We start from the raw sequence: 16,179 nt of genomic DNA, 5'->3' as shown, positions 1-16,179 counted from the left end.
GGCTGTATTACATTTTTGAAATTTCTGGAAAAAAGTAAAAAAAATAAAGCATAGCCAAGCTGGGCTATGGCAAAGGGCCAGGAAATCTGGACCAGGCTCATCCGCGCATCACGGCCAGTACGCGTTCTTCACCAGCACTATCTCCCCACCTCCCCGCTCCTTCCTGGTCATTTGGGAGGAATGATTCTTCTTACTGACACATTCATGAAAGCACTAATGATGATCAGTACTTGGATTCCAGGACTTGGTTCAGCCTTATAGGACCCACACACAGAAGGAGGGCTTCATTGAAGGGAAGGTAAGCCACTTTTGACAGATCTGAGATCTGAATAGGCACAGGGCTTGGGGGTTTAGTTTTTCCATGACTTCTCCTACATTCTCATTCTTGGTGGAAGCCAAAGAAGAGAACACCCAGCTGTTCCCTTGAACAGTTAGATGTTCCATAAAACAACTGGACAGGTAGAGGGCAAGCTTCCCTTTTTCAGTGGCCAATATAGTCTTACTAAACTCCCTGGTCCTTCTCAGAATCTTCAGATCCTCCTCCTTCCGTGAGTTCTCTCCACCCCACCTTCCGAACCCCATCCCCTCCCTCTCCCTCAGTTCTCTTCTTCCGCATCACGTACAGCACATTCTACAGATGTGAGTAGCTATGCTGCTCTCTGGTTTGGGGAATTATTCTAGACTTACTTCCCCTTTTTCTCCATCATCAAGATTCCTCTGCTAAAGCACCTTTTACTCATACTTCCTACTGACTCTACAAGGTTCAGCTAAAAGGTCATCTTCTCCATGATGGATCTCCTGAAATTCCCATCTAGAATACATTTCTCCATTTATTCCAGGCATGAGATACTCTATGAATGGTTGTTCTTGATTTATTCCACATTGTGTCTTTTATAATAGCTGTAGAGGAGCCTATTATTTTTATCCCTGTGAAAATGTGAAATCCATGAAGGCAGGAACATTGTCCAATTTGTCCATGATTTCCCATGGCACTTAACACGCAAGACTTATGAGTTGTGGAATTAAGAAAATCTTGCTTGAATGAATTTAACAAATTGAAATAAATTTTACATAGTGGGTTTGAGTCAAGCCCCATGAAAATATATTCAGGGGACTTACACTCCTATTTCCACTCCTTACCTGTAGATAGTCCCATCTGTTTATGTCTGGAGTGATTTGTGAGAGCAAGGTGGTCTGCTGGACAGTGAGCTGGGAAGAATTCGGGCATAAATGATACAGTGGTAAGCTTAAAGGAGTTTAGATTTTAACATCCTAGAGAAGTGTCCAAATAATACCTCATGTTTTAATCAGGATTTTAGGTAGAGGACAAGGCTTCCTTTTTCAAAGGCCAAAAGAGAACTTCAGTGACACTGAAGAAGTCATCATTCTATGGAGAGGAGATCAGAGGTAATTAAGTAAATAGAGTTTTGAAAAGTAGATAATTAAAGGGCAAAAAGAAATTTTCAGGTAGAAAAAGGAATCTTCAGAACTTTAGTCCGAAGGTAAAACTTTGCATGGGGTGTTGGGGTGGGGCTATTAAGAGTATGAGCAGAGAGGAGAATGCAGACAGGCAATGTTCTTGGGGATGCCTGTGGCTGAATGGAGGGTGAGAGCCTCTTCAGGAGTCCGCAGCCTCTGGATCTAACACTGATGATCTCAGATGGAGCTGATTTAATAATAATTGAAACAAAGCACACAATAAATGTAGCGCACTTGAGTCATCCCCAAACCATTCCTCTCCCTCCATGGAAACTGTCTTCCAGGAAATCAGTCCCTGGTGCCCAAAAGGTGGGGACCACTGCAGCTGGTCTGGCTACTGGACAGTTCCAGGAGACCCAATTTCTCTAGTGCTGTAAAATACTTAATTTGAGTTTATATGTAAGTGGATATGGAAGAAGAAGTTGAAAATTGGTGAATAAAAATTTTTGAAGGAGCATGGGGGTCAGACATTTTCTTCCTCCCCCGTTTCATCCTTTCTTTATTTTTTGTGAACAAATTATCTGTCAGCATAATGCTGAGTTTTAAAGATACACAGAAAAGCAAGATGCACGCTTTGAATTCCCCTGTGCTGTGCTATGCTTAGTCTCTCAGTTGTGTCTGACTCATTATGACCCATGGACTGTAGCCTGCCAGGCTCCTCTTTATTCATGGGGATTCTCCAGACCAGAATACTGGAGTGGGTTGCCATGCCCTCCTCCAGGGGATCTTCCCAACCCAGGGATTGAACCCAGGTCTCCTGCATTACAGGCAGATTCTTTACTGTCTGAGCCACCAGGGAAGCCTAAGAATACTGGAGTGGGTAGCTTATCCCTTCTCCAGGGGAACTTCCCAACCCAGGAATCGAACCAGGGTCTCCAGCATTGAAGGCAGATTCTTTACCAGCTGAGCTACCAAAGAAGCCCTTGAATCCCCCTACTCAGTCTCTACAAAAGCTTACAGTCTGGTGATAGATCCAGATAAGGAAAGAACAATGATTCTGCCCAGGGACAAGGACTATGACTTAGGGACTACGGAGGCTATGAGAGCAGAGCAGAGGACCCCTCAATGTGGTCACAGCTAGGGGTGGTGATGCAGGAATGCCTCTGGGAGGAAGGGTGTTTGGGCTGCATGAAATGGAAATGAAAAGCATCCCTGGTCTCCAGTAAAAGGAAGAGAAACACATTTAAAGGGGGAGGAAACAGCCTTTGAAGGGGATGCAGGCATGAGAAGGTATGATGCCTTCAAGAAACTATGGGTATCAATGTACCTGGAAACTGTGCTAGGTGACAAATAGCGGGAGAGATGAAGTGAAAACAGTGAGCCTGTGAATGTCAATACAGGCCAGAACAGAGACATCTGAGTTGAAGGTAATTCTTTCTAGAGCTGTGGCTATCTTTCTGTACACTAATTATTATCCTGGGCATATCTTCTCTTCTTGTTTCCAACTTCCAGTCTAATGAAATAAATAAAGAAAGAAATACAAATGTGTTTTGGTCAAGATTAATGAATTAACAGATATGTCTGCCCGGGCCTCTTGGTGTTTGTTTAGAACCCAAGAGGACTATTTGGGAGGAAAAGTGTTTAGAGCTCTAGAGCTTTGCTGTAGCTAGGGTAGTCCTTGGATCAGAAGCATCAGCAGAAGCTGGCAGCCTTTGAGAGATGTGGAATGTAAGATTTCCTCTAGACCTGCTGAGGGCTGGAGAAGCATTGGGTAGGAACTGAGTATCCTGAGCTTGAATCCTGGCTCTGCCTCTTGCTGGCTGCGTGACTTCGGTCCTTTCTTACCTTTCTTCTCTGCACATCAGTATCATCAGTGACAAAGTTAAGGTCAACCCACTGGATTCCTGTGACATTCTCAGCCCTAAGGGGTGAATGTATATGTGTGGGTGTTATTCTTGGGAATACTGTTGGGAAAGTTGATCATTTTTAAACTGACTAACACACACTTGCTTCCTGGATGATCCACTCTTTGGAATTATGTCTTTAAGCCTGTAGATAGTGAAAAAGATCCTCAGAAATCATGGGCTTGTACCTGAAGGCAGATCAACTGGAAAATCAGAAGGTCAGACCATAAGGCACTCACCACTCTGTGTAGCTGAGGCTTCATAGAAGGAGAAAAGAAGTGGATCCTTTCCGTTCCCTCCTACCTCCCATCTTGTCTACTTTTTAAGGAAAGAAAAAAGAGGCAGAATCTACATGACTAGCTCCAGAAGCACATAATTCCATAGGGTTTTCCTGGTTGTTGCATGAGGATAATCAAGTGTGTGGGTGTGTGTGTGCACACATGTGTGTGCTGTGGGTACAGGGAGCCTGCTTAGGGTGACAATGCCTTCAAGTATAAATGTTTTAATTAAGAGAAAGAAGATCTAGCTGCCTGATCCAATGGTATACTAGAGCTACATTTCATTTTCTAAATAGCTTCCCTAGTAGGTCTATGTAAAGGCTGCAAAAATACATCTGAACAGGCTTCCAACTAAAAGATAAGGATGGAATGATGGCTAGCTAGCCAAATCCTTGCCTTACTCTGCAGAGACCAGGGGGCTAGCCTGGAGAAGCCCTTTCCTTACTCCCAAACTGCTGCCCATTGGAGAAGTGCTTGAGAATCTGGGTTGAGAAAGTGCACTGCTGACCTGGGCTACTGAGACCCCTTACTCTACAGCATCAGTGCAGTGAGATTTCCAGGCAAGATAGTCAGCATCTTGTTAATGGAGAGAGGGGTGAAACTGCAGAGAAAAGATGCCAGTATAAGTTTTAGGTTATACTAAGTCCTTCCCATAGGACTGGGAAGAAGGAGAACGAGCTTCATTGCTAACTTGCTCTGTGATCTTGGCAAATCGCCTCTCTAACTCCTAGTTCCCTGTTTGTGGACATTAATAACTATTATTGGGCAGCAATTACGAGTAAGATGTCCACTTACTAACCACTGACTGTAAATAATGTAGTGTATTCCAAGTTAACACTATCTATATGCAGTTGACTCAAAAATTTCTACCTCCAGCTAAGAACCTATTCTTTGAATAAGATTTTTGGATCCCAATGCTTATTTTTCATGTTTTACCTGGGAAGCATTCTCCCTGTAGACACATGAAGGCAATTGTCACAAGAGGAACAAGTGGGCTAATATCTCCACATGTCTGCAGGAGCCTTAGATATGCTAGAAGACCAAGGAGTACCTGTGGTTATGACCAGCCTTCTCCTTGGGGAAAACGCTCTTGACCAGTACAACACGTCACCACAAGGTTTAGAAGTGGGTTTTCCACCATACTCTTCAGAGGGCCACCTTACTTCTACACGTTGGGGTTTGATACTGTTGCCTCCCTCCACTATTAATGGACCGCCCTCAGTGAAAAGCGCTGGTGAAGCTCTGTGCACATCACTTTACAGCATCTGAGTTTGCAAGGTGGGAGGAGGAGTGCAAGTTGACTTGAGAAGCTCTTTTTTACAATTAGCTCAATCTTAGCCCCACAAAGCAGGTACTGCATCATTATCCCCATTTTACAGATGAGGACACTAAATTTATAGAGGCTGAAATGATTTGCCCAAGATATGAGGTAAATGATAGAAACAGGGTTTGAATTCAGGTGTTCTGTTTTTCTGACATCAATAATTGTAGCCTTGGGAATTTCCTGGTAGTCCAGTGGCTAAGACTCCACACTCCCAAAGCAGGGAGCCAAGGTTCGATCCCTGGTCAGAAAACTAGAGCTCACATGCTGCAACTGAGATCTGGTGTGTCCAAATAAATAAATAACAAATATCTATAAAAGGAGAGTTTGTCAAAACTCATAAAACCATACAACACAAGACTGAAGATTAATGTCCCCAAATAAAATATTTTTATATATACATAAAAATATGTATATATATATATATAATACACATATATGTATTATACACACAATTTAGAAGTATAGGAAGTGCAAGGAAAGAACATGGACTGTGACCACAAAATCTGTCCGTACTACAGAGATACGGTACAACGTGAAGATGGGGAAGAGATAAGACTGAATATCCAAAGTGTTGCAACTAAGATCCAGCACAGCCAAATAAACAAAATTTTTTTTAAGTACAATTAAAAAAAAAAAAAAGAATAACAGCACCCTTGAATACCTTCTAAGCTGATTTGCCACACGGCAGCCAGAGTGGTCCTGTTACCGTGTAGGTCAAGCTGCTTCTGTGCTCAGAATCCTCCAATGGATTTCACCTCACTCAGAGTAACATCTGAACTCCTCATCCTCCTATACAAGGCCCTGCAACCTCCTCTCATCATCCACGCCCTCTCCCCACCACCAGCCTTCTGCTTTTCCGGTTTGCTTCCTAACTCCTCTCCCCGCTCCCCTCCAACCCCACTGGTCTTTCTGCGAGTGCTGACCCTATGGCATGCTCCTGTGCTTGCTGCAGAGGCGCTGCCCGTGCATTCCCTCAGCCTAGAATGCTTTCCCCCAGAGAGAAGCATGGCTTTTACCATCACCAGCTTAAGGTGTTTTAAAGTGCCTGTTCTTTAGCAAAGGTTACCGCCTTGGAGAAGCTGTCCCTGGACACTGTCTCTGTCATGACAGCTCCACACCTGCTCCAGGGGGCACCCCCAAGCTTTGTGCCCTCATCCGGCATTTCTCACCCTCTGGCAGCATCTGCCTTACCCCATTTGTCTACTATAGCCCAGTCCAACAGAACACTCTGCAATGATGCTACTGTTCCGCGTTCTCCAAGGGTACAACCAGTCACATTAGCTATGGAGCATATGAAACACAGCTAACACAATGGAGAAAGTGTTTAATTTCAATGAACTTAAACTTAAATAGCACACGTGGCTAGTGGCTGCCTTCTCAGGCAATGCAGATTTAATCTTTCTGCAGAATAGAAGTGTAACTCAGTTCAGTTCAGTTCAGTCCCTCAGTCATGTCTGACTCTTTGCAACCCCATGAATCACAGCACACCAGGCCACCCTGTCCATTACCAACTCCTGGAGTTTACCTAAACTCATGTCCATCAAGTCAGTGATGCCATCCAGCCATCTCACCCTCTGTGGTTTCCTTCTCCTCCTGCCCCCAGTCCCTCCCAGCATCAGGGTCTTTTCCAGTGAGTCAACTCTTCCCATGAGGTGGCCAAAGTATTGGAGTTTCAGCTTCAGCATCAGTCCTTGCAATGAACACCCAGGACTGATCTCCTTTAGGATGGACTGGTTGGATCTCCTTGCAGTCCAAGGGACTCTCAAGAGTCTTCTCCAACACCACAGTTCAAAAGCATCAGTTCTTTGGTGCTCAGCTTTCTTTACAGTCCAACTCTCACATCCATACATGAACACTGGAAAAGCCATAGCCTTGACTAGACAGACCTTTGTTGGCAAAGTAATATCTCTGCTTTTTAATATGCTGTCTAGGTTGGTCATAACTATCCTTCCAAGGAATAAGTGTCTTTTAATTTCATGGCTGCAATCACCATCTGCAGTGATTTTGGAGCTCAAAAAAATAAAATCTGACACTGTTTCCAGTGTTTCCCCATCTATTTCCCATTAAGTGATGGGACCAGATGCCATGATCTTCGTTTTCTGAATGTTGAACTTTAAGCCAAATTTTCACTCTCCTCTTTCACTTTCATCAAGAGGCTTTTTAGTTCCTCTTCATTTTCTCCCATAAGAGTGGTGTCATCTGCATATCTGAGGTTATTGATATTTCTCCCGGCAATCTTGATTCCAGCTTGTGCTTCTTCCAGCCCAGCGTTTCTCATGATATACTCTGTGTATAAGTTAAATATGCAGGGTGACAATATACAGTCTTGATGTACTCCTTTTCCTATTTGGAACCAGTCTGTTGTTTCATGTCCAGTTTTAACTGTTGCTTCTTGACCTGCATACAAATTTCTCAAGAGGCAGATCAGGTGGTCTGGTATTCCCATCTCCTGAAGAATTTTCCACAGTTTATTGTGGTCCACACAGTCAAAGGCTTTGGCATAGTCAATAAAGCAGAAATAGATATTTATCGGATGTTGGCAATTTGATCTCTGATTCCCCTGCCTTTTCTAAAACCAGCTTGAACATCTAGAAGTTCACGGTTTACGTATTGCTGAAGCCTGGCTTGGAGAATTTTGAGCATTACTTTACTATCAAGTGAGATGAGTGCAATTGTGCGATAGTTTGAGCATTCTTTGGCATTGCCTTTCTTTGGAATTGGAATGAAAACTGACCTTTTCCAGCCACTGCTGAGTTTTCCAAATTCGCTGGCATATTGAGTGTGGCACTTTCACAGCATCATCTTTCAGGATTTGAAATAGCTCAACTAGAATTCCATCACCTCCATTAGCTTTGTTCGTAGTGATGCTTTCTAAGGCCCATTTGACTTCATATTCCAGGATGTCTGGGTCTAGCTGAGTGATCACACCATCATCATAATCTGGGTCATGAAGATGTTTTTTGACCAGTTCTTCTGTGTATTCTTGCCACCTCTTCTTAATATCTTTTGCTTCTGTTAGGTCCATACCATTTCTGTCCTTTATCGAGCCCATCTTTGCATGAAATGTTCCCTTGGTATCTCTAATTTTCTTGAAGAGATCTCTAGTCTTTCCCATTCTGTTGTTTTCCTCTATTTTGTTGCATTGATCACTGAGGAAGGCTTTCTTATCTCTCCTTGATATTCTTTGGAACTCTGCATTCAAATGGGAATATCTTTCCTTTTCTCCTTTGTTTTTGCTTCTATTCTTTTCACAGCTATTTGTAAGTCCTCCTCAGACAGCCATTTTGCTTTTTTGCATTTCTTTTCCATGGGGATGGTCTTGATCCCTGTCTGTTGTACAATGTCACAAACCTCCTTCCATAGTTCATCAGGTACTCTATCTATCAGATCTAGTCCCTTAAATCTATTTCTCACTTCCACTGTATAATCATAAGGGATTTGATTTAGGTCATACCTGAATGGTCTACTGGTTTTCCCTACTTTCTTCAATTTAAGTCTGAATTTGGCCATAAGGAATTTATGATCCGAGCCACAGTCAGCTCCCGGTCTTGTTTTTGCTGACTGTATAGAGCTTCTCCATCTTTAGCTGCAAAGAATATAATCAATCTGATTTCAGTGATGACCATCTGATGATGTCCATGTGTAGAGTCTTCTCTTGTGTTGTTGGAAGAGGGTGTTTGCTATGACCAGTGTATTCTCTTGGCAAAACTCTTTTAGCCTTTGCCCTGCTTCATTCTGTATTCCAAGGCCAAATTTGCCTGTTACTCCAGGTGTTTCTTGACTTCCTACGTTTGCATTCCAGTCCCCTATAATGAAAAGGACATCTTTTTTGGGTGTTAGTTCTAAAAGGTCTTGTAGGTCTTCATAGAACCATTCAAGTTCAGCTTCTTCAGCATTACTGGTTGGGGCATAGACTTGGATTACTGTGATATTGAATGGTTTGCCTTGGAAACAAACAGAGATCATTCTGTCATTTTTGAGATTGCACCCAAGTACTGCATTTCGGACTCTTGTTGACCATGATGGCCACTCCATTTCTTCTAAGGGATTCCTGCCCACAGTAGTAGATATAATGGTCATCTGAGTTAAATTCACCCATTCCAGTCCATTTTAGTTCACTGATTCCTAGAATGTCAACGTTCACTCTTGCCATCTCCTGTTTGACCACTTCCAATTTGCCTTGATTCATGGACTTGACATTCCAGGTTCCTATGCAATATTGCTCTTTACAGTATCGGACCTTGCTTCTATCACCAGTCACATCTACAACTGGGTATTGTTTTTGCTTTGGCTCCATCCCTTCATTCTTTCTGGAGTTATTTCTCCACTGATCTCCAGTAGTATATTGGGTACCTACCGACCTGGGGAGTTCCCCTTTCAGTATCCTATCATTTTGCTTTTTCATACTGTTCATGGGGTTCTCAAGGCAAGAATACTGAAGTGGTTTGCCATTCCCTTCTCCAGTGGACTACATTTTTTGTTCACTGCTATGTCCCCAGTGCCTAGAAAACTGTCCAACTACTCAATATGTGTCAGTCAAAAGAATGAATAAAGGAATCTACTTGAAGCTCTCCATACATTATCTCATTTAATGCCAACAACAGAGTTGTGGGTTAGACAATATTTTCATGCTCTAGTATTCAGAGAGAGGAAGTGTCTTGCTAAAAAATGGCCAGTTAGCTTGGACCTGATAGCCAACATTTCCCCTTTTAAGGTAAAAAAAAAAAAAAACGTTCTGGGGATCTAGTGTACGGAATAGTCAACAATACTGTTGTATCTTGAAAACTCCTGAGTGAGTAGATCTTAAATGTTATCACCATATACACACAAAGAAGGTAAGAATGTGAGGTGGTAGAGGCAATAAGGAACCTTATTATGGTAATCATTTTGCCCTATATATATGGATTAAATCATCACATTTTACACCTAAAACTTAAACAACTTTATGTGACAATTATATTTCAATAAAGATGAAAAAATGATAAAGAACACCCAGCAAGGAAGAGGTAGATAGGATCTGAGCTCAGGGCTGTCTGGTGACATGCAGACTCTTTGCTTTGCTGAAATTGGATTAGGCATTTTCTGTGGTCCTTTCTGAGATGCTGTGGTTTTACCAGAATCTGCTTCCCTGTCAGCCAATGACAGCACGTAGTTTATCCACCAATGGGACTGATGGACACTTTGCATAAAGCCCCTCGTCAACGACTCAGAAGCCATGATTCTTCGGACAGAAGGAGTGCAGACCCTTTGCACCCCATAACTTCTCCGCCCCCCAGCCCTGCCCATGGCTTACCGGTTTCTGGGTCGCAGAGCTGCTCACAAGCATCTGTGGTCCTCTGTCCGCAGAGGTCCCTCACCCACGGGGAGGTCGCATTGATCTGGTAATACAGGGACAGCTTGGCTGGGTTTAACCAGTCAGAGATGTCCAGGTAGCTCCCTTCACTCACCACAAAGCTGCTCCCTGTAGGGGGACAGAGAGAAAGACAGCTACTTTCTGCGTGATTTTCGGACACAAGTGTCTTGCTGCTGATGTACAGGGCAGGAAAGGAGACAGGTACATACAGCCACTCCCCTCACCACAGGTCCTCTGTTGTCGCAGATGTACACACCTTCACAGAGCATTTACAGTGTGCAAGTTATGGTGTGAGCAATAGACGGAGACAGATAAGTCAGACATGAGAGACAGTTCTGCCGAGTGCTTGGGAGTCAGGCCCTCAAGACTGACAGAGACTTGAGTTCAAATCCCAGATCTGCCATTACCAGCCCTAGACTCTGGGGAAGCCCCTCACTCCCTCTGGGTCTTGGCCACATTGTCTGTAAATGTGAATACTAACAGAACCCACCCCGGTGTTGTGAAAATGAAATAAATTAACGTGGATAAAGTGCTTAGCCAGTGCCTGATTTGTCCTAGGAAAGAATGATTGAGTGCATTAAGTTCCTTGCATACAAACACGTTCTGTTCCCAGAGCACACTCGTAAGCCCAGTTTGTTCATAAGTCCAACAGGGTGAGCCTTGTACCCAACTTTTACAGATGATGACATTCACGTGAACTAACTGATATGACTGGACATGTGAACGCATGTTCGCATCTTTGAAAGTTCGCAACTTGAAGGTTCGTTTGTTGAAGACTTACTGTATTAAAATTTAAAATACAAAAAGTTTTTGTTTCTGTCATCCATGCATCCCTCTTGAAACAGGTCACTAATAGTCCACAGGGGATAAGCAGATGACATCCATGGGAAATACTGGCTGAGTGTAAGGGAAATGGCACGGTGGGCCCCTGGCTTAGGTTGTCTTATTTTATTGTATGAGGGATAGAGAACGAGGGTGAGAGAGAAAAGGATGATTCAAAAGATCTGTAGCACCTCCAAAACAAAAAGCACCACCCATGCAACGGAAAATGCCTTAATGCTGGTAAACAATAAGGGAAGGTAGAGCTTGGGGTGAGCTGGGTGCTGCGGGCTCCATTCACAGGGAGCACCTGCAGCCCAGCTCCAGCCAGCTCAGGTCAAATGTGTCCAAAGGTAAGTGGTGCTAGGTTTTCATGAGAAGAGGCAGAAAATTCAGATTTTTGCTGTGATCAACCAATTTGAAAATGATGGTTGAAATTGGTTCTTTAAAGCTTATGTAGGCCAAACAAAAGACTCTAACTTGGCAATCTAGGCTCCAAAATTGCTCCTTTTTAACATGCATATACACAGACACATATATACAGACAGCCATATGTGGATTAACACACACATATACACATGCATATGTGTGTGTGCATGCTCAATTGCTCAGTCGTGTTTGACTCTTTGGAACCCTATGGACTGTAGCCCTCCAGGCTCCTCTGTCCATGGGATTCTCCAGACAAGAATACTGGAATGGGTTGCCATTTCCTTCTCCAGGGGATCTTCCCAAATCAGGGACTGAATGCACGTCTCTTGCATCTCCTGCACTGGCAGGCAGCTTCTTCATCACTAGCACCACCTGGGAAACCCACATACACGTGAACTACATACATATTTCCTTTGGGGTCCTGTAACAGAAGTCCACTGAAGGGGATGGCACATTAGTCATACCCAGTGAGAGTATATATGTAGCAATACAGTGAAAGTGGAATTTCATGGGGGGAAGAGGGATAAAAATAGTTCAAATAGGATCACAAATAGGCTTCACAAAGCTGGACACAGAACCACAAAGGGGTTCTAGATTTATGGCAGACCTAGAGACCTCAGCAGGAGGAGATTTTAAATTGTTTCAAAATTAGCATGACTCAGCTTCTCTCCCTGCATTGCCTTCTCTCTATATCACTATCAAGTGAAAAAAAAATCTTTCATGAATGCAACTTAAATTTTCCAAAGAAGGACTCAGTTAATAGACATCCTGCGGATTTGGCAGCAACCTGTCAGGTCACATCAGACCCTGCCAGCTAACCAATGGTCAGGCTCATCTTGGCTCTGGTACCCAGCTGTGGGCCAATGAAGTTAGCAGAGAGCGAGGACCACTTCAGATACTATTTGGCTGCCAGGAGCTAAGATACTCTGAAAAGGACACAAGCATGGCAGGCAATGTTATCTTCTCTAATTCACACATGCGGTATGATTTATATCATCATATAGAAAGAGTTTCTAAATAAAAGCACAGTGGACAACATGGTTTTGGTGAGAATGAAGTGGACTCTGTGTGAAAAGCATAAGGAGTAGATGGCATCAGGCTCAGAGATAAGGGAATGACCACATTTGAAGTTAGCCTTCAAATCCTTGGCAGCTAAAGGGAATTAAAAAAAAATAAAGAAGAACAAGAAGAAGAAGTCTGCTGGATTCCATATTTCAAATTTTCTGGCAAGGGATGATATGCAAATCTATCTACAAAGCCATACTTTCCCCTCTGGAACTAAGCCCAAGCAGAAACATGTCACACGGATCCATGTGCAAGGCGCCAAACGTCAGTATCAACCACAGATTTTTCTTTTGAAAAGCACAGTCATGCTGTTTAAATGGATAAATCTTGTATTTATTCTCACTAAAGACTGAGGGATGGATATTGAATTATGTCCCAGGGCTGAGTTTGGCTAATCCCACTAGTTTAGGGAAGTGACACAGCACGGGGATGAAGAGAACAGAGCTGGCAAGACAGGTATTGAGATCTTCAGTCCACTACCTACTGGTTCTGTAAGCTTGGACAAGAAAACACATCTCCGTCAAAGCCTGAGAAAGAGGTAGATATTGATTTTCCTTTCACAGGGTTAAAAAAAAAAAAAAGATAAAGATTAAATGAGACAACGCATTTGTCTTGGGTCAGGTTCACCAGAAATCAGACTCAAAGTCAGACAGTGGGATGCAGGAGGTTTTGGGGGGTGTTCTCTTGTAGGGACATGAGCAAAGTAGGATGGGGCAGAGGGAGAAGGGGGATTGCATGCAGTTACAGCCGAGGCCATGTGAAGCACTGGAGCAGAAACAGTCCTTTAGACTTGTAATCCAAATCAAGACAAAGGTGTTAGGTCTTTGTATCTCCAACACTAACCATCATAGGGGCAGAGACATCCCTGGGAAGGGATCAAAGTTCCCGTGAAATAGTCCATTTCAATGGAGGGCATTTCTTCAAGAAAGACTCAGAGTGTTCAACCGTCAACATTTCAGGCAGCTGGAGGAACGAGTGCCCATGTTCTAATAAGAGATTTGGAAGCAGTGTCACAACATCCACTACAGTATGTGAAGTCCCTGGCACATGGCGAAATCTCAACTTGCTGGAGCTATTTTGACTACTATTTAAATTTCTTCTGATCTTGGAAGCTCTGAAGGCAATAGTGATTAACAGATCTTTTCAAATATGAGAAACATGATTCTCTTCGGAAGTGACTCACCCAAAAGCAAGTTGTCCTCAATGTCTTTAAAAAAGATAGTATGTTGGTTTTAATGACAGAAGGGAGTTACTATCCTTTGAACATACTATTGGGTCCAGATCCTGGGATGAGCATTCACTTAATCCTTACAAGAGCCTGGCAGAATAAGTATGGCCACCTTTTACAGATAGGCAACATAAGGTTCAGAGAGACAGATTGATTTAGTCAAATTTGCACAACTAGTAAGTGGCCAAAGTAGAAGCTTAACCCAAGTTTTTCAGCATCCAAAGCTAAAACATGCCCATTACCCCGGATTTTCTCGAATCGAGGCTGTGGTTGGGTATGAGGCAGAGTTGCCTTCCTTGGTCCTTCTACTCCCCTTTGGGTAGTCTGTACCTCCCCCTTCAGCGTGTCCCTATCGTGGTGAAGGGCTTCCGCTTTCTCTGACACACTGTGACCTCCTGCAGGAAAGAAATCACGACTCATTCATCAGTCCTTATCAATCCACCCCCCAGTAAAAGATACGGCACATACTAGGAGTTTGGTGAGCATCTGTTGAATGAAATAATGAAATTAAAGTCCCATGCTTGACTAGAGGAAAGTGTAGCTCACTTTATGATGGAATTAGGAAGCAGATATGCTTCTGCCTTGATCCCGAAACTTATTTATTTATTTTTCTCATCCTGTGCGGCTTCTCAGGTGGCTCTAGTGGTAAAGAGCCCATCTTCTGATGCAGGAGACATAAGAGACTCAGGTTCGATCCCTGGGTTGGGAAGACCCCTTGGAGGAGGATATGGCAACCCGCCCCCGCCCAGTATTCTTGCCTGGAGAATCCCATGGACAGAGGAGTCTGGTGGGCTACAGACCATAGTGTCGTACAGAGTCAGACACGAATGTAGCAACTTAGCATGCACGTGTGCACGCACGCATGGGAGTCAGAATGCAAGACTAGCCCTTCAGAGTCTCCCTAATTACAAACCAAAACTTGAAATCTGCCATCATGGCTTCTGAGCTCTTGTTCACCCAGAGAACTGAACTTCTGCTGTGGATGATGAAAGTAGAGATGCTAGAGGGACTCAGTATGAAGGGGCAAGGATATGCACCAGAGAGCAGCCACCCAGAGAGTGAGAGAAAGTGACTGAGAAGTCTAATCAAGGTGTAAACCATGTCCATTCATCCAACACTCATTAAACCGCTCTGAGTAAGAAATAGACATAAAGATTCAAAGACAGACTGACTCCAGCAATAAAACTGTGGAATAACAAGGGAGATCAAATGTATGCAGTGGGTGCTCAGTGGCTCAGTCGTGTCTGACTCTTTGTGACCCCATGGACTGTAGCCTGCCAGGCTCTGCTGTCCATGGGATTCTCCAAGCAAGAATACTGGAGTGGGTAGCCATCCCTTTCTCCAGGGGATCTTCCCAAATCAGGGATTAAATCCGGGTCTCCTTCATTGCAGGTGGATTCTTTACCATCTGAGCCACCAGGGAAGCCCAATGTATGCAGAGGTAGATACAATACATCCTCCATAAGGAGACCCCTGTTTGATTGCTGGGTCAGAAAGACCCATTGGAGAAGGGATAGGCTACCCACTCCAGTATTCTTGGGCTTCCCTTGTGGCTCAGCTGGTAAAGAATCTGCCTCCAATGTGGGAGATCTGGGTTTGATCCCTGGAGAAGGGAAAGGCTACCCACTCCAGTTTTCTGGCCTGGATAATTCCATGGACTATATAGTCCATGGGGTTGCAAAGAGTTGGACACGACTGAGTGACTATCACTTTCATTTCCCACAAAAACATCTATATCTGTTTCATTGACTACACTAAAGCCTTTGACTGTGTGAATCACAACAAACTGTAGAAAATTCTTCAAGAGATGGGAATACCAGACCACCTTACCTGCCTCTTGAAAAATCTCTATGCAGGTCAAGAAGCAACAGTTAGAACTGGACATGAAACAATGGCCTGGTTCACAATTGGAAAAGGAGTACATCAAGGCTGTATATTGTCACCCTGCTTATTTAACTTATATGCAGAGTACATCATGAGAAATGTCAGGCTGGATGAATCATAAACTAGAATCAAGGTTGCCAAGAGAAATATCAACAACTTCAGATATGCAGACGATACCAGCCTTATGGCAGAAAGTGAAGAGGAACTAAAAAGCCTGTTGATGAAGATGAAACAGGAGAGTGAAAAAGTTGACTTAAAACTCAACATTCAAAAAATCTAACATCATGGGATCTTGTCCCATCACTTCATGGCAAGTAAATGGGGAAACAATGGAAACAGAGGTAGATTTTATTTTCTTGGGCTCAAAATCACCACGGATGGTGACTGAAATTAAAAGACACCTACTCCTTGGAAGCAAAGCTGTGACAAACCTAGACAGCGTATTAAAAAGCAGAGACATCACTTTGCTGACAAAG

At 43.4% G+C, this 16,179-nt stretch overlaps 1 protein-coding gene across 3 annotated transcripts in view; it reads right to left on the bottom strand.

Annotated features, from left to right (window-relative positions):
• The window catches only part of ASTN2 (astrotactin 2), a 1,044,864-nt gene that overhangs the window by 579,934 nt on the left and 448,751 nt on the right, over positions 1–16,179 (bottom strand). For all 3 annotated transcript variants that reach the window (XM_070375013.1, XM_070375014.1, XM_070375012.1), the window contains one exon: positions 10,219–10,386. In XM_070375013.1, the coding sequence (XP_070231114.1) occupies positions 10,219–10,386 (168 nt within the window). The remainder of the gene's footprint in view (positions 1–10,218; positions 10,387–16,179) is intronic.

Source organism: Bos mutus, chromosome 8 (assembly GCF_027580195.1).
Source record: "Bos mutus isolate GX-2022 chromosome 8, NWIPB_WYAK_1.1, whole genome shotgun sequence".
NCBI classification, from domain to species: domain Eukaryota; kingdom Metazoa; phylum Chordata; class Mammalia; order Artiodactyla; family Bovidae; genus Bos; species Bos mutus.
Note: the sequence above shows the minus strand (reverse complement) of the source record. Positions and strands in the feature narration are given on the sequence as shown.